At 37.1% G+C, this 23,006-nt stretch overlaps 1 protein-coding gene across 3 annotated transcripts in view; it reads left to right on the top strand.

The window, feature by feature from the left end:
- Positions 1 to 23,006, top strand: part of ARHGAP20 (Rho GTPase activating protein 20) — a 210,550-nt gene that overhangs the window by 162,450 nt on the left and 25,094 nt on the right. For 2 of the 3 annotated variants that reach the window (XM_012095423.5, XM_042232908.2), the window contains exons 6-9: positions 883 to 967; positions 3,454 to 3,531; positions 7,220 to 7,286; positions 9,649 to 9,837. In XM_012095423.5, coding sequence (XP_011950813.1) covers positions 883 to 967; positions 3,454 to 3,531; positions 7,220 to 7,286; positions 9,649 to 9,837 — 419 coding nt within the window. The remainder of the gene's footprint in view (positions 1 to 882; positions 968 to 3,453; positions 3,532 to 7,219; positions 7,287 to 9,648; positions 9,838 to 23,006) is intronic. The other variant, XM_042232910.2, reaches the window with a different exon arrangement.

Here is a 23,006-nt window from a genome sequence, read left to right as displayed (position 1 = left end):
TAAATTAAATTAATTAAAGTTTTGTCTGCAAGAATGTGCCCCAAACTATCCCCCTTCACCTTAATAGAAATTGTTCATTTGTCCTCAAAATAAGCTGTTTAAACTGTACATTAGCTACAGCTTACTGTAAGTAATGTTCTCTGATTATGTGTATTTCTTTCTTACTAGGAAGGAGAATGTTGAGGTCTGATTAGATCATTCTAGACAGAAATTGATCAATAATCTTTCCCATCTCTTTCTGTGTTCCCAGCCTACCATTTGGAGCTAACAGTTTCCTCAAAGCATGTATTGTTTCCATTTCCATACATGGAGGTTTTCTGCTGAGCCCCTCAAAATTTCAATTATTATCCCAACCTTTGAGCATATGGATTAAAATGATCAACTGAGGCTCATCTCTTATTCCCATAGTCCTTCCGTCCTTCCTCTATGCTCTCCCTTCCCAAGCGTGGAGAAAACCAAGGTGTACAGCTCAATGTGAAGTAAAAGCCCACTGTTTCGGTTTGGTCTAGTAAAGTAGTATATATGCTCCTGTACTTATCACTAAGATAAGTGCTAAGTGGACAGTCCAGAAAAATGTAGAGAAGTGTTGAGGATAAAGCATCACCAAAAGATGCCTTAACCAGACTATGCTTCCCAAACCTCTTTTGAAATGGATCTCCTCTGTTCTTCTTTGTGCCTATGCCTAATGTCCTGAGAAATTTTTTTTTAATTCTCTTCCAACCCATAATATAATCTGACTTTGCTGAGTCTTTCCATCTGTCTTTTTAAAAATAGCACATAAATATATTGAAAATATTAGCAAAATAGAATGCTTTAAAAATAAGCCATTAGCAAAATCCATCTGACTCAGTGTTGTTTTGGGTTGTTGTTGCGTTTGATTAGATACATCAATCTAGAGAAAGAAAAGGACTACCCGAAGAGCATTCCCCTCAAAATCTTCGCCAAGGACATTGGGAATTGTGCCTATGTAAGTGTTTCTAAGTCAGAAAAATAAATTCTAAGTCCCTGCATAAGGCAGAACACTTGGATAGAAAGAGAGACAGGTAGGCAGACAGACAGACTGGGTATGTGCTGTGGAAGGTAGGGGTTTAGAAAAATACATTGTGAGAAAGTATATTTTCCTGGGTATCTTTGTTGTACATATGAGAAGTAACCCTAGAGAAAATGAAGCGAGAGAAATTTATATTAACTCAGTATTTAACATTTACACTTTGTAGGATTATTGCCTGTCAGATGTCTCTGTCCTCCCTCTGGCATTAATGCTCCTCTGGATCTTTTCAGTAGATGCCACAGAGGCTCGTAGTAAAGACATTTACACAAGGAGATATTTCCTATTAGTATTAAGCAATTTTTCCAACCTGTCACTTCTTGAGAGTGAGTTTTGGAAATTTCTTCATTCTTTGAGTTTTTAGGTATTGAATTCCTCAGGTTAATAAATGGATGAGCTGAGAGAGATACCATTTTTAATGAATCAGCAGTTTTTATCATTTTGGTCAAAATAAGTTTGTTTACCCTAGATGTTATGTGCAATTTTATGACTGAAATATAGTCCAAGATGTTATCGATGATGCACAAAATAGAAATGAGCATTTTTATGATACTGTAGATTGCCACACTTCTCAGCAGCTCTGTTTTATCACTCGTACCCTGCTTAAGTTCGTGATGATATGACACACTGTCTTTTGCTCTCTAAAGTTGCTTCATGGCAAGAGTCTCCTTACAGGGAGCCCTGCTTCCAGGGTGATTTCCCCCAAACAGGAGTGCGTGTATGAGAGGCATTCATTGTCCTTGGCCTTTAGTTATGCACAACTTGTTAGTGAATTCTGCTAATGTGGGGAAAAATAGCTACATGCTCAAGTCACTATTGTTTTTGTTTACTAGCCAAAAAACACATATCTGCTAAAAATTCATTTGTTTTTTCTACCAGAGATGCATGCAAGAAAAAAAAAATCCTATAATTACTATTTGAACATATATACCTAATATTAAGAAAAATCATTATTTTAGAAACCAGATACTTTGGGGGTGATTATTGGTATTATAGGATAGATCTTTCTGGTGGAGGACAAACACTGAGCTTTCCCTGTTCATTTCTGATACCTTTGCTTAATCCTCGAGACTATAAGGAACGCAGTTTGAAATCAGTAAATGAATTTCAGAAGCAATTTGTTATTGTATTTATAGAGAATAAATACAATGATAGTTAAGTGATGAGTTATCAGTGGATTTCACTTAGCTTTATTTTCAGATCATTCTGTTTCCATTTATTTTACTTATTTGTGCCATTTAGGCCTTATCAGGGACACAGCACTAATTGCTTATTTATCTGATAATTAGAATATGTAAAATCTACCTATGTGCATAGTAAATACCTCTTTTTTAATGTTTATTTTATAATGGAGTATAGTTGATTGATTTAACAATGTTGTGCTAGTTTCAAGTGTATAGCAAAGTGATTCAGTTTGCATAACACATGTATCTGTACTTTTTCAAATTCTTTTCCCTCTTAGTTTATTAAAGAGTATTGAGCAGAGTCCCTTGTGCTATATAGTAGGTCGTTGTTGGTTATCTGTTTTAAATATAGCAGTGTATATGTGTCAATCCCAAACTCCCAATATTTCTTTCTTTTTTGATAGCATAGCAGTGTCTTATTTTTAAATAATGTCTTATAATTCAGTGAACTCTATAGGTAATCTCATTAATTCCATTTCTCTTGTTGAGAACTATTCATTTTTAAGCAGTAATCTCTCAGTGTAGTTGAGCATTCAACACAGGGATATTATAGATACTCTATTCAGTAGCAGAGTTGGTAACAGAATTGAGTTTTCTAAAATGTTCAGTTTATTTGCCAGACTCTGGTTTTAAGGCCTCTTCAGATTTCAGCAGTGAAGGTCTCAGCAGCCACAGTGCCTGACATACAGAAAGTGCTCAATAAATAGTGCTTTTAATTCCAAACTTGGAATTTTGTAACCAGTTCTTATTCTGATTTTATCTAAACTGATTTTTTTACCATACAAAGAAATGAAAACCCACCCTGCAAAAACAGTGCTCAGAGAAAAATGGAAAATAGTTAAATGTTCTCCCTTTTTTATTACATGTTGCTTTATGGAAACACTCATAGGCAGGATGCAGAGGACCAGCCTCTCTGACTTTTTGTTTGGTTTCGAGAATAGTCCATGTAATCTCTCTGAACTATATTTATTCTTTTTCTTAATGGCTGAAGGTCTCATATTTTGAGTCATATTTTAAGAAGAAGAGATGTTTTATTAAAAGGAATAATATAAAAATTGAATGAAAATAAATTATAATCAAGGATCTGTGTTCTACCTAAGTGGTACTTTGTCAACACTTGAAATCAAGATTTGCCTGTGGATAATCATTTGACAATCATTATTTGTTCCCCTGGTTTAAAATCCTTTATTTATATCTGTATTTCTTTTTTTTTCTCCACAGTCTAAAACTATAACAGTAACGAATTCAGATACAGCAAATGAAGTTATCAACATGTCACTACCAATGCTAGGGATAACTGTAAGTTACTCTGCTAGATATTCTTAATTAAAAACAGACTTTGATGCTTTGTGCTTAGCCACTCAGTTGTGTCCGACTCTTTGCGACCCCTATGGACTGTAGCCCGCCAGGCTCCTCTGTCCATGGGGATTCTCCAGGCAAGGAGACTGGAGTGAGTTGCCATGCCCTCCTCCAGGGGATCTTCCCAACCCAGGGATCAAACCCAGGTCTCGCGCATTGCACGTGATTCTTTACCATCTGAGCCACCAGGGAAGCCCTTTATTTGATACTTTAGATTATTATAAATACTGTCCCTTCCATCTTAAGACAGCTGATTCATAGAGGTACCAAAGTCGTATTTTGTTCCCCTACATATGGAAAATAATGACAACAGTTGTTTATTCTTTTTGAGAGTTTTATTTTCTTTTGAATTGAACTGTAGTTGAATTATAATATTGTATTAGTTTCAAGTGTACAACATAGTGATTTGATGTTTTTATGGATTATACTCCATATCAGTTGAGTTCAGTCGCTCAGTCACGTCTGACTCTTTGCGACCTCATGGACTGCAGCACACCAGGCCTCCCTGTCCATCACCTGCTCCCAGAGTTTACTCAAACCCATGTCCATTGAGTCGGTGATGCCATCCAACTATCTCGTCCTCTATTGTCCCCTTCTCCTCCTGCCCTCAATATTTCCCAGCATCAGCGTCTTTTCAAATGAGTCAGCTCTTCGCATCAGGTGGCCAAAGTATTGGAGTTTCAGCTTCAACATCAGTCCTTCCAATGAACACCCAGGACTGATCTCCTTTAGGATGGACTGGTTGGATCTCATTGCAGTCCAAGGGACTCTCAAGAGTCTTCTCCAACACCACAGTTCAAAAGCATCAATTCTTCAGCATATAATTATTGTAAAATATTGTCTATATTCCCTATGCTATACGTTGCATCCATGAATCTTAATTTATTTTCTACCTAGTAGTTTAATACCTCATAATCCCCTTCACCTGCCTTGCCCTTCCTCCTGACCTACTCCTCATTGGTAATGGTAGTTTGTTCTTGTGATGTATGTTCCTCTTTTGCTGTTATCTCTTCACTTGGGGTTTTGGGGAGGATTTTACATATGAATGAGTGCATGCAGTATTTGTCCTTCTCAGTCTTAACTTATTTCAGTGAGCACAATACCTTCCAGGTCTGTCCATGTTGTGTTACAAATGACAAAATTTTCATTCTTATTTATGGCTGAGTAGCATTCCATTTTTTATACACACATATACCACATATTCTTCATCCTTTTATCTATTGATTGACATTTGGATTGCTTCAATATCTTGGCTATTACAAGCAATGCCACTGTGAACATTGGGGTACATATATCTTTTCAAATTAGTGTTTTTGTTTTCTTTGGATATATATGTAGGAGTAGGATGGCTGAATCTCATGGTAGTTGTAGTTTTTTGAGGAACCTCCATACTATTTTCCACCAGGGCTGCACCAGTTTACATTTTCACCAGCAATGTACAAAGATTCTTTTTTCTCTGCGTTTTTGAACACTTTTGTTATTTGTAGTTGTTTTGGTGATAGCCTTTTTTTGTTTTGTTTTTGCATTTGAATGTCCAGTTATTCCAATAACAGTTTTTAATATTTATTTCTTTAGCTGCATTGGGTCTTAGTTGTGGCATAGGGCCTCTCTAGAGTTACACAGTCTCCAGAGCATGCAGCCTTCAGTAGTTGCTGTGCATACGCTACTTTCTATGTGGCAAGTGGAATCTTAGTTTCCTGACCAGGGACCAAACCCACATCTCCTATATTTGCAAGCCGGATTCTTAATCCGTGGCCACCAGGGAAGTCCTGATGATAACCTTTCTTAAAGGTGTGAGGTAATATCTCATTGTTTGATTTGCATTTCTCTGATACTTAGTGATGTTGATCATCTTTTCATGTGCCTGTTAGCTAGCCACCTGCAAGCCATCTTTGGAAAAATGTCTGTTTCAGGTCTTCTGCCCATTTGGGGATTGGATCGGTTTTTTGATATTGATTTATTTGAGCTGTGTAAATATGGATTTAAATCCCTTATTGGTCATATTATTTCCAAATATCTTCTCCCATCCTGTAGGTTATCCTTTTGTTTTGTCACTGGTTTCCTTTGCTATGCAAAAGCTTTTACTAATTTAATGAGGTCTTATTTCTTTATTTTTGTTTTTATTCATTTTGCCTTAAGAGATTGATCCAAAAAAAACATTGTTAAGATTTTAAAAGTGTTCTGCTTATGTTCTCTTCTAGGAGTTTTTGTTTTTCAGTTCTTAACCTTTAGGCCTTCAATCCATTTTGAATTTATTTTTGTATGTGTTAGGGAAAATATTCTTACTTCATTTTTCACATGTAGCTGTTGTGTTTTCCCAATACCACTTATTGAAGAGACTTTATTTAGTTTTCAAACACTACAAAACAAGAAAGAATTTTGACTAAATTGCTCTTCCTGTTTGCAATAAAGTTTTTTGACTAGGAGACAGTGAAGGATGTGATGGAGTAGTGGAAGGCAGTAGGAGATGTAATCTCTTAGCCAGGACCCTCCATTATAAGGTCAGGATCATAATTTTTAATTGGAAGATAAAGGTAAGAATATTAAATATTGCCCATCTGTTGTAGTTTCATTTAAAACATTTTTGCTTTATCCTCTTTTAAAGGATACAGCAAAATCTGTATAATTTAATATTGTTTCTTTCAAGTGGGATTTTAAATATTGCTGGGTTGTAATTCTGCTAGTGAACAGTTTCATTGTTCCCCATAACTGAGCCTGTTCTCTAGACAGAATTCTTATCCTTTCTGTCCCCAGGACTGGACTTGCTCGAAGTAAAGCCCGTGTAGACTGTGCCAGCTACCTGTCTCTCTCCTCAAAGCCCCGATGTCATTCTTCTCCTTCCACTCAGAAGCAGCTAAACTAATAGTCAGCCTTTGAGATTTTACTTTTTCATCACAGACACAGCAGGGTTGTAGCTTTCTGGATAACAAAGTTGTCTTTGCAGGGGCAGGTTGTAGATTAAGTCCAATATTCTCTGAGAAGTTCAGAGAAGCAGAAGTTAGAACTCTGAAAAAGATCAGTTAACCTTTCAGAAAACTAAGAAATTTCTTACTTTGTGAAAGAGCATATATATGATTTCATATTCTGTTCACTTCAGTTCAATTCAGTTGCTCAGTCGTGTCTGACTCTTTGTGACCCCATGAATTGCAGCATGCCAGGCCTCCCTGTCCATCACCAACTCCTGGAGTTCACTCAGACTCATGTCCATCAAGTCAGTGATGCCATCCAGCCATCTCATCCTCTGTCGTCCCCTTCTCCTCCTGCCCCTAATCCCTCCCAGCATCAGAGTCTTTTCCAATGAGTCAACTCTGCATGAGGTGGCCAAAGTACTGGAGTTTCAGCTTTAGCATCAGTCATATTCTGTGGGCTATCCATAATAGTGAGGGCCTGATTCTGTTACAATCGGTGGAACCCAAGTCATCCCTAGGTAAAAATGAGTCCTCTGTTTGGGTTTAAAGAGGTTATAGAATCAGCACTACCATCTTCAAAAGCCATATCTACCCGTTATGAAGCTTAAAGGCATTTATATTGCCCCCCTTGTTTTTGCAAAATATAAAAATGCCCAGAAAATGTATTCTTATTCATTTACCAAATGTGAAGAATTATTGTTAATTCTTTTATCTCCAAGGGCTCTGAGAGAGAGTACCAGTTATGGGTCAATTCTGGCAAAGAGGAGGCACCATACCCACTTATTGGTAAGTTTCTATGAAGATCTAAGATAGAATTGATTGTGAATCAATTATAATTCTAAATGTCTCAGCGAATTGACTATGTAGTCCTAAACTTAAATGCTATTAAATATTAAATCTTCTATAATATTCATGTGTTAATTTAATAAATGCTTATCAAGTATTTCCTGTGTGCCAGACAAATGATATCTCTTTATTCGAGCAGCTAATGAGAGAGTTGGAAAGAGAAATGTGAATTTTCCTCTTTTTTTTCTTTACAAAGAGAACTATCTTGTCAAATTTTTAAACATTTTTTCTGAAAAAAGCAATATATGTTGTTATTCCTTTTCCCTATATATTTATTTTTCATGTTTAGATTTTTAATTTCCTATTCCCTTTCCTACCTACTACTTGCCTCTGTGGAAGACTATCTATGATCCAATCATGCCTCAATCTGTCAGTGAGTATTTAACATCTGCCCTGCACCAGGAATTTTCCTAGGCATCATAAGGACAATGAAATTAAGCCATTTTGATTCCTAAATATCCTCATTGACTAACTTAGCAGTAACTACTAGTTTACTAACTACTTTACTGTTTCTGTAGTCAAATTTTCCAGCATTTGTTTTGAAGAGTCATTGATAAAAGTTATCTATCACCTCACCTTATTTAAATTGATTTTACTAAAAAATATTCTTGGTAAGTGAGTCCATTCAGTGTGGTTAACAGACAAAAAACAATTACATTAAAGGATAGCATCTGTAGCAGATCTTGAGATGATAACCATTGTTGATGAGAGTTCTGTTAATAATTTTTAAATGCTTACTATGTGCCAGACATTGTGCAAAGCATATCATCTGAGTTATCTCATGTTATCCTTTCATTTACCTGTGGAGATCACTACTGTGTAATTCAGGTTTCAAACAATCTGAGTAATATAAAATCAAACTTTTCTATGAAATGTATGTTCTCAGACTTAAAACAAGTTGTTATGCACACAGCTGGGAACAAAAAATTCTTTGCATTTCCAGTTTCTTAGTGTTGACATTTTATAAAAGTCAGTAAGCAACAATTAAAGCTGGGATTAAAAACCAAATGAGTACTTAAAACAATTGTTTTAATAAAATATATTAATTTAATTATGACTGTATAGACGGTAACTCTCAGGCTTAAAACAGCTTTAAGCTTCATTTCTAACTCTCACTATAAGAACCATGGAACATGAAACATGATTGTTACCTAGAACAGTTCTCCACTTCATATTTTAACATGCTTTACAAACTTCAATTGTATATTAGCTGTTGGCTATTTTGATAAATTGACTTGGCTTTATTACTATGATAGAAGTCCTTTTTTTTCTTTGCCTTAATCCCTGAGAGTTGCTGTGGTACCTGATGTTAATGGAGCAGTGACATTGTATGCCTATGCCAGATGGTAAAGAAAGAGTTCACTGAATTACATTCAGTGAAAAATAAGGGATATAAGAGAATTTACTCTTTTTAAAAAGTAAACAAGATCTACAGCACAAAGGTAGTTGAGGAATAATTAAGAAAATGCAGCTGCTTAAAAGTACTAAAGAACAAAAAAATTATGTTGCAGTCAGATGCAGAGTCAACGTAGAGTTTAGTTTTTCTAGTTTGAAAATTACTTTTTGAATCTTGTCTCTGTGTTTCTAATACCCTGCAGTCTTTCTTCTAATTCTTGCCTTTGAATAGCGACCTCAGAGCTCAGTGCTGGGAGGGAAACATAAATCAAACAAACCAGTCCTTTCGCTATTGAGTGACTAATTGTATAACTAATAAAAAGTATAAAATGTCTTTTTCAGAAAGATATCTTGTGTTGAATAATAGTAATAATAGCAATGCCTGAAATATGTAGTTTTTGCCCTTATTTAAAAAAGTATTAATTCTAAGGTTTACTTATTTGATCCTTATAATGTTATATGATAGGTAGGGTAAATATTTTAAGTCATGGATTTAAGGCTGAGAGAGGTCAAGGACTAACTGAAGATTTACAGAATATAGTTAATGTCAAAGGAGAAACTAGAGTGCCTTTAAATATGTTCACAGATGTGAGCATAGGAGAAGTCAACATTATGCAACTCACAGACTAATCTGTGCATTCCCAAACAAGATACTCTTTAAAGACGTTTTTTTCTCTTTGCCTTTTTCCCTCTGCACTCCAAAAATAAACTGCTCTGGTTGGGCCACCTGCATTATGCACTGGTCTCCAGCTGTAAGAGTGTGCATGGTGATCATTAAGTCAACAAAAGGATTCTTTATACCAGAAGTCCCAGGAGCAAACTGCAGTACATTCCAGTATGTAGCACACACAGTCACAGTGTTAGTCTGCCTAAAGTCTACATTTGGATTTTTTTTTTCTCTGTGTAGGGCATGAATATCCCTATGGAATTAAAATGAGCCATCTTCGAGACACTGCACTCCTGGCACAGGGATCAAAGGACTCCCCCACTCCTTCCAACCTCCAAGAGCCCTTCCTCACGGAGCAGCTGCCCCGAGAGATGCAGTGTCAGTTCATCCTGAAGCCCAGCCGCCTGGCTGTGACCCAGCAGCTGAGTGGTGAGTTTTCTCCTCCCTCATAGAGCCTTTTTTACCAAAACTTTTCATTCCTGAAAGCAAAAAAAGTTCTTTGCCTTTCAGCCAGATGAAATATTTTTTTCTTTTAAATTTGCAAAGTGTTTTGAAGGAAAGATGGAGTTTTAGAACATAGTTTTAGAAATTAGTGGTAGGACTGACTGACTTGTAATCAGCAGCTAACTGCCATAGAGTCTGTTCCTTCTTTCTTTGCTATTCTTTCCCCTTTAACCTTATGTCCACTGCAGAGTCAAAGGCACCAGGCAATGGTGCAGGTGCTTCAATGCTTTCTTTGTACTGTAATACATTGCACAGTGTGTTCCCCAAATGGTCACGTTATAAAAAGGAGGTTGTCAGTGATGCGTGTCAGGAGACTCTAATGCCCGACCTGGATCCTGCTACTGATTGTATGTAACGATTTCCACAGAAATCTCTTGGTATTCTGCTAATCCCTCTGAATGTAGCCATCCCTTATCCACCCCGTAATAAAGACTCCCGAATGGTAAAAATGATATTCAACATAGGAGGACCATCATTAATTTACTCTAACTCTAATTTGAGCTTTATACCTCAGTCTGAAAGTAAGACTGTGAAAAAAAAAAGAAGAAAATATATCATGCCAAAAAGTGTTGAGTGGGGTAGTGGAAAATTGGTGCTGAATTTTTGTAGCTGCTTTTGTCAGTTTGAAAAAACTGTGGTAACCAGTGAACAGTGGCCGTGGTTTATACTCATCCCCCAACACATGCATGTCCAACCCTGTCCCTTTCTGTTGATGACCCAGCCTTAGATTTTATACTTCATTGACGTCATTGGTCTAGAACTCCTTAATATTGCTAACATTGCGTGCAGGCAGGCTCAGTCATGTCCACCTCTTTGCAACCCCATGAACTGTAGCCCACCAGGCTTCTCTGTCCATAGAATTTTCTAGGCAAGAATATTGGAGGTGGGTTGCCATCTCCTACTCCAGGGGATCTTCCCAACCCAGGGACCCAGCGTGTGTCTCCTGCACTGGCAGCAGATTGTCTACCACTGCGCCACCTGGGAAGCCCTAATCTTGCTGATAGCAGCTATAAAAACTGATCTTGCATTTGCCCCAGTCTTCCTCCCTCCAGCAGTGGTAAATTGAGGTTTTGAACTCTAAGGCTATTTACTCACATCTTTGGGCCATTTTGAAGGGGTATTATAAACATGTTACAGTTCTCTAACCTCTAAAATACGAGCTCCTTGAAGGTGGAGAGTTTGGTCTGTTTTGTTTATTGCTATATTCCCAGCACCTGGAACAGTTTCTGCATACATAAAAAAGTATCCAATAAATATTTGTTGAATGAATTTATTAATAGGTCTGTTGTTAGTGCTTATTAAAGTTATAAAAGGAATGTTGCCTTTATATCAAAGATCAGAATATCATTTTACTCTTCTACCTTTATTACCCATGTTTTTCAAAACTGTTTCTGTGGGTACCTTGTTAATAAAATAAAATAAGTGTATTTTAACTAAGTAGACCAAAATAATCAGGAGTCAAGAACCCTGAAGGTTTTACTCATTTTTGCCAACTACTTGATTAATTAATTGTAAGCAGCCTTTACTTATTAATCCTGTGTTTCTCCCTGTTAAAGGTTAAGATAATAATGGTTGCAGCTATAAAATGATCCATAATAAAAGGAGTAACTACAGAGCAGTGGTGGCAACTACCTGTGTAGTTAAACAATTAATATGTGAACCAGTTTTGTATGTTTGTTTTAAATGCAGAGGATTTTGAGAACAACTACTTTGGAAACTACTAACTTAGATCGGGGATCAACAGACTTTCTCTGTAAAGGACCAGGTAGTGAAATTTGCAGGTCAGCAGACAAAACTGAGAATATCATGTAGGTACTTATATAACAAGAGAGAAAACAAATTTCTACAAAATTTTTATGGATGATATTCAATATGTAGTAATAATTGAGTACATGCATGCTCACTCACTCAGTCATATCCAATCTTTGCAACCCCATGTACTATAGCCTGCCATTCTCCTCTGTCCAGAGACTTTCTAGGCAAGAATACTGAAACAGGTTGCTGTTTTCCTCCTCCAGGGGATCTTCCCGACCCAGGAATTGAACCCACGACTTCTGCATTGGCAGGTGGATTCTTTACCACTGTCCCACCTAGGAAGCCCATAACTGAGTACAATTTTATGTAATACAGATATGTTAATGAAAATAATTCTTTTAGGTAAATAACATTTCACTTAATTGGGATTCAACATTAGTATTCCAGATTGGGAAGATCCCCTGGAGAAGGGCACGGCAACCCACTCCAGTGTTCTTGTCTGAACAGTATTCTTTTTTTTCTTTTTAATTTTTATTTTACTTTATTTTACTTTACAATACTGTATTGGTTTTGCCATGCATTGACATGAATCCACCACGGGTGTACATGTGTTCCCAAACATGAACCCCCCTCCCACCTCCCTCCCCATAACATCTCTCTGGGTCATCACCATGCACCAGCCCCAAGCATGCTGTATCCTGCATCAGACATAGACTGGCGATTCAATTCTTACATGATAGTATACACGTTACAATGCCATTCTCCCAAATCATCCCACCCTCTCCCTCTCCCTCTGAGTGGACAGTATTCTTACATGGAAGGTTACAGTCCATGGGGTCACAAAGAGTCAGACAAGACTGAGCGACTAAGCACAGCACAGCACACATCATAATTAAATGTAAAATATTCTTATATGTAATGATATTTTATATATTTCATGATCTTTGAAAATAGCTTTTCACACCAATAGGTACTGCCAAATGCTAACATATCATTCTACAAGCATATAATTTTTAAAATCTTTATTGGAGTATAGTTGCTTTGCATTGTCCGTATTAGTTTCTACTGTACAACAAAGTGAATCAGCTATACATATACCTATATCCCCTCTTTCTTTATTCCTTTCCCATTTGCATCACCACAGAGCATTGAGTAGAGTTATCGGTTCTCATTAGTTACCTATTTTACACATAGTATCAATAGTTTATATATGTCAATCCCAATCTCCCAGTTCATCACACCCAACCTTCCCCCTTGGTATCCATACATTTATGCCCTACATCTATGTTTTTATTTCTGCTTAAATAAGATCATTTATACCAATTTCTTCAGATTTCACTTATATGTATTAATATGCAACATTTGTTTTACACTTTCTGACATACTTCATCCTGTATGACAGTCTCTAGTTTATCCACATCTCTACAAATGACCCAGTTGTGTTCCTATTTATGCCTGAGTAATATTCCATTGGTAGCTCAGCTGGTACATTTCCTGGTAGCTCAGCCAGTAAAGAATCCACCTGCAATGCAGGAGAGCCCCGATTCGATCCCTGGGTTGGAAAGATCCCCTGGAAAATGAACAGGCTACCCATTCCAGGATTCATGGTCTTCCCTGGTGACTCAGATAGTAAAGAATCTACTGCACTGTGGGAGACCTGGGTTTGATCCCTGAGTTGGGAAGGTCCCCTGGAGAAGGGCATGGCAACCCACTCCAGTATTCTTGCCTGGAGAATCTCCATGGACAGAGGAGCCTGGTGGGCTACGGTCTTGGGGGTCACAAAGAGTCTGAGTGACTAAGCACTAAGCAATATCCCTTTGTACATATGTACCATATCTTCTTTATCCATTTCTCTCTTGATGGACATTTAGGTTGCTTCCATGTCCTGACTATTGTAAATAGTGCTGCAGTGAACATTGGGGTGCACGTGTCTTTTTGAATTATGGTTTTCTCCAGAGATATGCACAGTAGTGGAATTGCTAGGTCACGTGGTAGTTCTGTTTTTAGTGTTTAAAGGAACTTCCATACTATTCTGCATAGTGACTGTATCAATTTACATTTCCACCAACATTGCAAGAGGCTTCCCTTTTCTCCATACCCTCTGCAGCATGTATTGTGTATAGATTTTGTGATGATAGCCATTCTAACCAGTGTGAGGTGACAGTTCTTTGTAGTTTTGATTTGCATTTCTCTAATAATTAGTGATGTTGAGCATCTTTTCATGTGTTTGTTGGCTATCTGTATGTCTTTGGAGAAATGTCTCTTTAGACCTTGTACCCATTTTTCGACTGGGTTGTTTTTTTATATTGAGCTGAATGAGTTGCGTGTATATTTTTGGAGATTAATCTTTTGTCGGTTTCTTCATTTGCAAATATTTTCTTCCATTCTAAGGGTTTCCTTTTTGTCTTGTTTACGGTTCCCTTTGCTGTGCAAATGCTTTTCAATATACCTTGGTCCCATGTGTTTATTTTTGTTTTTATTTTCGTTACTGTAGGAGGTAGGTCAAAAAAGGTTTTGCTGTAATTTATGTCGAAGGGTGTTCTGCCTGTTTTCCTCTAAGAGTTTTATAGTGTCTGGCCTTACATCAGGTCTTTAATCCATTTTATATTTGTGTATGGTGTTAAGGAGAGTCTAATTTCATCCTTTTACATGTAACTCTCCAGTTTCCCCAGCACCACTTATTGAACAAGCTGTCTTTTATCCTTTGTATATTCTGTCCTTCCTTGTCTCTTGTGACAGTCTTTATTTTAAAATCTGTTTTATGTGACATGAGTATTGCTACTTCACCTTTGTTTCGATTTCCATTTGCATGGAATATCTTTTTCCATCCTCTAACTTCCAGCCTATATTTCTCCCTATATCTGAAGTGTGTCTTTTGTGGGCAGCGTATATATGGATTTTGTTTTGTATCCATTCAGCCTATCTTTATCTTTTCATCAGAGCATTTAATGCATTTACATTTAAAGTATTTATGTGTATATTCCTATTACCACTTTCTTAGTTGTTTTGAATTTGTGTAGGTTTTTTCCTTCTCTGTGCTTCCTGCCTAGAGAAGTTCTTTTAATATTTGTTACAAAGCTGGTCTGGTGACAGTGAATTCTCTTAGCCTTTACTTGTCTGTAAATCTTTTGATTTCTCCATCAAATCTAAGCCTTCCTGGGTAGAATAATCTTGTAGGTTTTCCCTTCTATCCCTTTAAATATATCCTATCTGGCCGGTAGAGTTTCTGTTAGGAAATCAGCTGATAATCTTATGGAGATTCCCCTATATATTTTTTTAATTAATTTATTTTAATTGGAAGCTAATTGCTTTATAATATTATAGTGGTTTTTGCCACACATTGACATGAATCAGCCATAGGTGTACATGTGTCCCCCATCCTGAACCCCCCTCCCACCTCCCTCCTCATCACATCCCTCAGGGTCATCCCAGTGCACCAGCCCTGAGCGCCCTGTCTCACGCATCGAACCTGAACTGGCGCTGTGTTTCACATATGATAATATACATGTTTCAATGCTATTCTCTCAAATTATTCCACCCTCGCCTTGCTGCTTTTAATATTTTTTGTATTTAAATTTTTCAGTTTGATTAATATGTGTTTCAGCTTATTTCTCCTTGGGTTTATCTTATATGGAACTCTCTGTGCTTCCTGGACTTGACTATTTCCTTTCTCATGTTAGGGAAGTTTTTTACTATAATCTCTTCAAATATTTTCTCAGACCCTTTCTCTTTCTCTTCTTCTGGGACCCATATAATTCAAATGTTGGTGTGTTTAATATTGTCCCAGAGGTCTCTGAGATTGCGCTCAGTTCTTTTCATTCTTTCTTCTTTATTCTACTTCGCAGCAGTTATTTCCACCATTTTATTTCTAGCTCACTTATCCATTCTTCTCTCAGTTATTCTGCTATTGATTCCTCCTAGTGTATTGTTAATTTCAGTTATTGTGATGTTCATCATTGCTTGTTTGTTCTTTAGTGTTTCTAGGTCCTTGTTAAATATTTCTTGTATTTTCTCCATTCTATTTCCCAGATTTTGAGTCATCTTTACTATCATTACTCTGAATTATTTTTCAGGTAATTGCCTATTACCTTTTCACCTGTGGGTTTTTACCTTGCTCCTTCCTCTGTAACATATTTCTCTGTCTTCTCGTTGTTTAACTTACAGTGTTTGAGGTTTCCTTTTTACAGGCTACAGGGTCATGGTTCCTCTTGCTTCTGGTGTCTTCCCTAGTGGGAAAGGTTGCTTGTTCCAAGGGCTTGTGTACGCTTCCTGCTAGGAAGGACTGGTACCTGTGCTCTGGTGGGTAGTAATGAGTTTTTTCCCTCTGATGGGCAGAGTCACATCAGGTGGTGTGTTTGGGGATTTCTGTGAGCTTAGTACAACTTTAGGCAGCCTGTCTGCTGATGGGTGGGGCTCTGTTCCTTTCTTGCTGCTTGTTTGGTATTAAGTGTCCAGCACTGGAGCATGTATGCAGTTGGGTAGAGCTAGGTCATTGTATCCAGAAAGATAGTTTATCCAAGGTTATTCAGCTAAGTAGCAGAGCCAGAATCTGAAATCAGCTCTGACTATAGAAACCATATTCTTTCCAAGATACCACATTGCTGATGGATGGTAAGTCTGTCAGGTAAGCTACATTCCCAGGATGCAGCACTGACCTAGCCAGTTGCCAGCTCCTGGAGCAAATGCTGTCTTAATCTATTTTGAGTTAATTTCTGTATATGGTATGGTCCAGCCATTTTTGCATGTTGCTGTCCTGTTTTCCCAACATGACTTACTGAAGAAACTGTCCTTTTCTCATTGTATGTTCTTGGCTCCTTTGTCATAGATTAATTGAGCATAAGTATGTACGTCTATTTCTGGACTGTCTATTCTGTTCCATTGATCTGTATATCTGTTTTAATGCCAGTATCATTTTATTTTCATTACTAAAGCTCTATAATGTAGTGTGTATCACAGTAAACTGGAAAATTCTGAAAGAGAAGGGAATATCGGACCACTTGACCTGCCTCTTGAGAAACCTATATGCAGGTCAGGAAGCAACAGTTAGAACTGGACATGGGACAACAGACTGGTTCCAAATAGGAAAAGGAGGCTGTATATTGTCACCCTGCTTATTTAACTTATATGCAGATTACATCATGAGGAATGCTGGGCTGGAGGAAGCACAAGCTGGAATCAAGATTGCCAGGAGAAATATCAATAACCTCAGATATGCAGATGACACCACCCTTATGGCAGAAAGTGATGAAGAACTAAAGAGCCTCTTGATGAAAGTGAAAGAAGAGAGCGAAAAAGTTGGCTTAAAGCTCAACATTCAGAAAACAAAGATCATGGCATTCGGTCCCATCACTTCATGGGAAATAGATGGAGAAACAGTGGCAACTGTGACTGACTTTATTTTGGGGGACTCCAAAATCACTGCAGATGGTGATTGCAGCCATGAAATTAAAAGACACTTACTCCTTGGAAGGAAAGTTATGACCAACCTAGACAGCATATTAAAAAGCAGAGACATTACTTTGTTAACAAAGGTCCATCTAGTGAAGACTATGGTTTTTCCAGTAGTCATGTATGGATGTGAGAGTTGGACTATAAAGAAAGCTGAGCGCCAAAGAATTGATGCTTTTGAACTATGGTGTTGGAGAAGACTCTTGACAGCCCCTTGGACTGCAAGGAGATCAGTCCTGGGTGTTCATTGGAAGGACTGATGTTGAAGCTGAAACTCTAATACTTTGGCCACCTGATGTGAAGAGCTGACTCATTTGAAAAGCCCCTGATGCTGGGAAAGATTGAGGGCAGGAGGAGAAGGGGATGACATAGGATGAAATGGTTGGATGGCATCACCGACTCAATGGACATGGGTTTGGGTGGACTCCAGGAGGTGGTGATGGACAGGGAGGCCTGGAGTGTGGCAGTTCATGGCGTCGCAAAGAGTCAGACACGATTGAGCGACTGAACTGAACTGAACTGATAATATAGTTTGAAATTAGGAGCATGAAGCCTCCTTCTCAAGATTGATTTGTCTATTTTAGGGTCTTTTGTCATTCTATACAAATTTTAGAATTGTTCTATTACTTTGAAAACCACAATTGGAATGTTGATAGGGACTGCATTGAGTCTATAGTCTGCTTTGAAGAGTATGGAGATTTTAGCAATACTAACTTTGCCAATCCGTGAGCATGGAATATCTTTCCATTTGTTTGTGTCTTCTTCCATTTTTTTTTTTCATCAGTGCCTTCTTAGTTTTCAGTGTACTGGTCTTTCACCTTCTTGATTAAATTTATTTTTAGATAGTTTATTCTTCTTGGTGCAGTTATAAATGGGATTATTTTCTTAATATAACTTTCTGATAGCTTGTTATTAGTGTATAGAAACTCAGCAGATGTATGTTGGTCTTATATCCTGCAAATTGACTGAATTCATTTGTTAGTTCTAAAGGTTTTTGAGGGGAGTCTTTAAAGTTTTCTGTATATATTATTATTATATCATCTACAAATAGTGGCATTTTTACTCTTTTCTTTCCAGTTTGGGTATCTTTCATTTTTTTCCTGCCTACTTGATTTGGCTAGCCCTTGGAAAAAGAAAAATGATGAGAATGGGCATCCTTGTCTTGTTTCTAATCTTAGAGGGAAAACTTTTTGGCTTTTGACCATTGAATATGATAGTATCTGTCATATTAATATATGACCTTTGTTATGTTGGGATACATTTCCTCTATTCCCACTCTGTTGAGGATTTTAATCATATTAATAAATGGATGGATTTTTTCAAGTGCTTTTTTTAATCTATTGATATGATCAAAGAAAAATCATATGATTTTTTCCCTCTGTTTTGTAAATACAGTATATCACATTGATTAGTGGACTATGAATCATGCTTGTATACCTTTAATAAGTCCAACTTGATTATGGCGTTGATTTTTTTAATATATTGTTGGATTCAATTTGATGATTTCTTTGAGAATTTTACCTATATGTTCATCAGAGATGTTGGCCTATAATTTTCTTTGCTTGTGGTTTCCTTGACTGGGGTATCAGAGTAATTATGGCCTTGGAAAATGAGTTTAGAAGTGTTCCCTCATTTCCTACCTTTTGGAAGACTTTGAGAGTATTGGTATTAATTCTTCTTTGAAGGTTTGATAGAATTCACCAGTGAAGCTGTCAAGTGCTGGACTTTTATTTGTAGGGAGTTTTTAAATTACTTATTCAGTATCCCTACCAATAATCAGCCTATTCAGATTTTCTGTTCATATTCAGCCTTGAAGTTTGCATGTTTCTAAGAATTTATCCATTTGTTCTAGGTTTTCCAGTTTGTTGGCATGTAATTGTTCGTAATAGTCTCTTAATGATCCCGTATATTTCTGTGGTGTCTGTTGCATCTCTTTCATTTCTGATTTTTTTTTTTTACTTTAGTTCTCTCTCTTTTGTTGAGTCTGGCTAAAGGTTTATCAACTTTGTTTATTTTTTCAAAGAACCCACTCTTATTTTCATTGATCTCTTCTAGCGTCTTTTAGTCTCTATTTCATTTACTGCTCCTCTTAGTTCTGAAGTGAGTCTCTTGTAGGTGGCATGTAGGTGGGTCTTGTTTTTTATTCCATCAATCCCTCTCTGTCTTTTGATCAAAGAATTTAGTCCATTTACTGTTAAAGTAATTGTTAATAGATATGTTATTGCCATTTCTATTGTTTCTGGCTGCTTTGCAGTTCCTCTGTTCATTTCTTCTACTGCTACCTTCCTTTGTGATTTAATGACTTTCAGATTCCTTTCTCTGTCATTATCTTTTGTGTATCTACTTTAGGTTTTTGCTTGATGGTTATCACAAGGTTTACACATAAGAACTTGTATTTATAATAGTGTTTATGTTGATACCAGTGTTTGAACACTTTGTAAAACTCTGCTTATTTATTCTCTACTCACCCAACATTTGTTTTTTGATATCATATTTTATGTCTTTTTTTATCTTGTAAATTCCTTGCTTAAATATTGTAGCCACAGTTATTTTTACTATTTTTGTCTTTTGACCTTCGTATTAATAATTCATTCACTACCATTACCATATATTTGCCTTTACCAGTGAGATTTATGCGTTTATATATTCTGTTACTAATTAGCACCCTTTCTGTTCAGCTTAAAAAGATACCTTTGACATCTCTTCTGAGAATGGTTTAGGTTTAGTGGTGATGAACTCCTTTATCTTTTGCTTGCTAGAAACCTCTATCTCCTTCAATTCTGAATGATAACTTTGGTAGGTGAAGTATTTTTGGTTAGAAATTTTTATCTTTTAGCACTTGGAATATATTGTGCTATTTCCTTCCAATCTTTAAAATTTCTGCTAAAGAAATCTACTGATAGTCTTACAGGATTTCCTTGTACATAAGAAGGTGTTTTTCTCTTGCAGCTTTTAAGATCTCTCCTTGTCTTTAGCTTTTGACATTTTAGTATAAAATGTCAAAAGTATAAAATTTAGTATAAAAAAGTATAAAATTTAGTATTAAATTAGTTTCTTGGTGTAGATCTCTGGGTTCATCTTATTTGGAACTGTCTGAGCTTCCTAGATTTGAATGTCTGTTTCTTTCCACAGTTTAGGACAGTTTTCAGCCATTATTTTTTCAAATAAGTTTTCTTTCCCTTTTTATTTTTTTCTGAGACCTCTATAATGTGATAGTTAATGCACTTGATGTTGTCCCATAAGTCCTTTAAGCTGTCTTCACCATTTTGCATTCTTTTTCTTTTTGCTGCTCTGATTGGGTGAGTTTCTCTGCCATGTCTCAAGTTCTCTGATCCTTTCTTCTGCTTCATCAAATCTGCTTTTGACCCCCACTGGTTATTTTTCAATTCAGTTGTTGTATTCTTCAGTTCTGTGACTTCTGTTTGGAACTTTCTTATATTTTCTTATATTATCTTTAAGTTCTCACTGTGTTTATCCATTCTTCTCTCAAGTTTAGTGAGCATCTTTAGGATCATTTATTGAACTTTTTACCAGGTAAATTATTTATCTCCAGTTCATTAACTTTTCTTCTGATGTTTTATCTTGTTCTTTCATTTGGAACATATTTCTGTTTCTTCATTTTGCTTGATTCTGTCCTGGTTTCTATGCACTAGGTGAAAGAGCCACCTCTCTCACTTGAACTGTTGGCTTTGTGTAAGAGATGAACCTTTTTCATTCAACCCTGTCCTAGCTCTTGGTTTTCTGTCAACTATTTGTAATTATCCAAGAAGCCTATCTTATATTTAATAGCCCTCAGTACTTGAGGAAGTGCCAAGATCAGTCAGTGTCCCAAAGGGGAGAGCTCAGTCAGCATCTTGATTCAGGCTGATTGGAAACCAAGTCCTCAGACAGCAGCTTTTCAAGAATGCAGATATATGCAGTTCTATAGGACTGCAAAGATAAGCCCTGCTGGCCCCCAGAGCCAGGCTATCTGGAGGTGGTCCTTGGCAGCAGTCCCAAAAATTGGGTCTCCGGTAGGTTTATAAGCTCCTTCTTGGGAGTTGCTAGTGAACTGTAGTCACACAGGAGGAAGTGCAAAGATGGTGTTCCTGGCTGCATCTTTGAGAGCACCTGCTCACCCTCTAGGTGTGTGCCAGACCTGTTGCTTATCCCCAGGGCTGAAGTTCCTAGACAGGCAAATAGCCTCTTTTACAAAAAGAGTGGGAGTGTGTTCAGTCTGCTGTCTGTGTGATGCCCTGGAAATGGTAGTCTTCCAAGAACTGTCTCTATAATTGTTACAGTCCCATGGGACCCAGGAATGCAAGCCCCCCTGACCAGTTGATCACAGGTCTTTCTCTGGGTGGCAGCTGTAGAAATCATGTCACCAAATGTAAAAACCAGAGCACCAGTATTGTGTAGAACCTCCTCTCCAGAAGATAAAAGCACTCTGCAGTATAGCAGAAGAGCTAAAAAATGGTACCCACTGGCTGACATGGGACAGATGGGGAGTACACAGATGGCATTCACTTGGAAAAAAAAAGAAAAGAAAAAGAAAAAGAGAAAACAAGGGAGAGGAAAAATAAAAAGATGATACCCAACATAAGGGTGGAGGGTGGGGAAGATGGTGCTGCTGACTTTAGCAAGGCAGAGGGAGAATAGGAAGATAGTGTCCACCAGCCTCTGTCCAAGGGGGTATCCAAGCAGGTACCAGTGCTTTAAAATTAGTAAATGAATCTCTTTCATATGATGTCTGGATGCTTTGCAAATGGCTGCTTTGATATTGGGCTCTGGGTTAGGTGAGCCTGGGCATAAACCCTTTAAGAACCCTTCCTTGTGTCCACAAAGCCCCATATGTCTCATGGACATGAGCCTTGTTGGCCTGTGAGATGCTTTGGGGGTTTATCTCTCAGACACTGGATCTTAAAAGTTATGGTGACCTATGTGAGGTATGAACCCTTCACTCCTTCTGGGGAAGCTCTGGGTTTTGAGTTCCCTCCAGACTGGGGGTTGTTTTATTGGGGGTGGAGTTTGTAATGAGATTGTGTTTCAGCCTTTTCTACCCACTAGGATGTGGTTTCTCTCTCCTTTGCCCAATGTAACAGGGTCTCTTTACCAGTATGTGGATTCTTTTCAGAAGAAGTTGTTCCATGTATAGTTTTAGATAAACTGTACCCATGGGAGGAGGTGAGTGCAAGAGCTTCCTACATATCCATCTTGCTAAAATTTCTTATTAAAAGTTTTTTGTTGTGGTTATTATTCTTTAATAATCAATAAGCACAAACTTTCAAGAATTACAGTTTTTAATATTCAGTTTGTTCATTTAAGCATGAAGAGACTCTAACTTGACTCTTGCTGGGATTGTTGAGGAAAGCTGTATGTTCATGAATTTTATTTGCTCTATATTTACATCATCGTAATATTTTTTATAACAATTGCATGTTTTTTCATCAGCCTTTGACCTTTAGAAAGTAAGAGCTAAGCATTAAAAGCTCTGCAAGAAAGTAAATTTTAATGAAATTTTTTTTCCTCTCAGTCCCAAAGGGAACATGAACTCTAAAATTGACTGTGGTATATAATAAAAGGCATGACTGCAGCTGAAAGCACTTATAATAAAATACAAGACTCAATTCTACTTTGTCCTCTGTCTATACTCATTGGATAGCTGAGTTTATAACTTTATGATAGAACATTCTTCCTAAGAAGTGTGTGAAACCAAAAAGATATAGTAAATCTAATAGTTTTCAAAATAGTGAAACCATATTAAATGTGAGGAAACTAGATAGAGTATAACTACTCAACATATATAAACATACATATTAAACAAACATTTGCACAGATTGACATTGCTGCCACAAAGGAACCCCTTTCTGGATTTAAGAATGGGTTCAGTTTCCTAAACTATTGATCAGTTA

This window comes from Ovis aries, chromosome 15, assembly GCF_016772045.2.
Source record: "Ovis aries strain OAR_USU_Benz2616 breed Rambouillet chromosome 15, ARS-UI_Ramb_v3.0, whole genome shotgun sequence".
NCBI classification, from domain to species: Eukaryota; Metazoa; Chordata; class Mammalia; order Artiodactyla; family Bovidae; genus Ovis; species Ovis aries.
The sequence above is the reverse complement of the archived record's forward strand: the minus strand, read 5'-3'. Positions and strand labels throughout refer to the sequence as shown.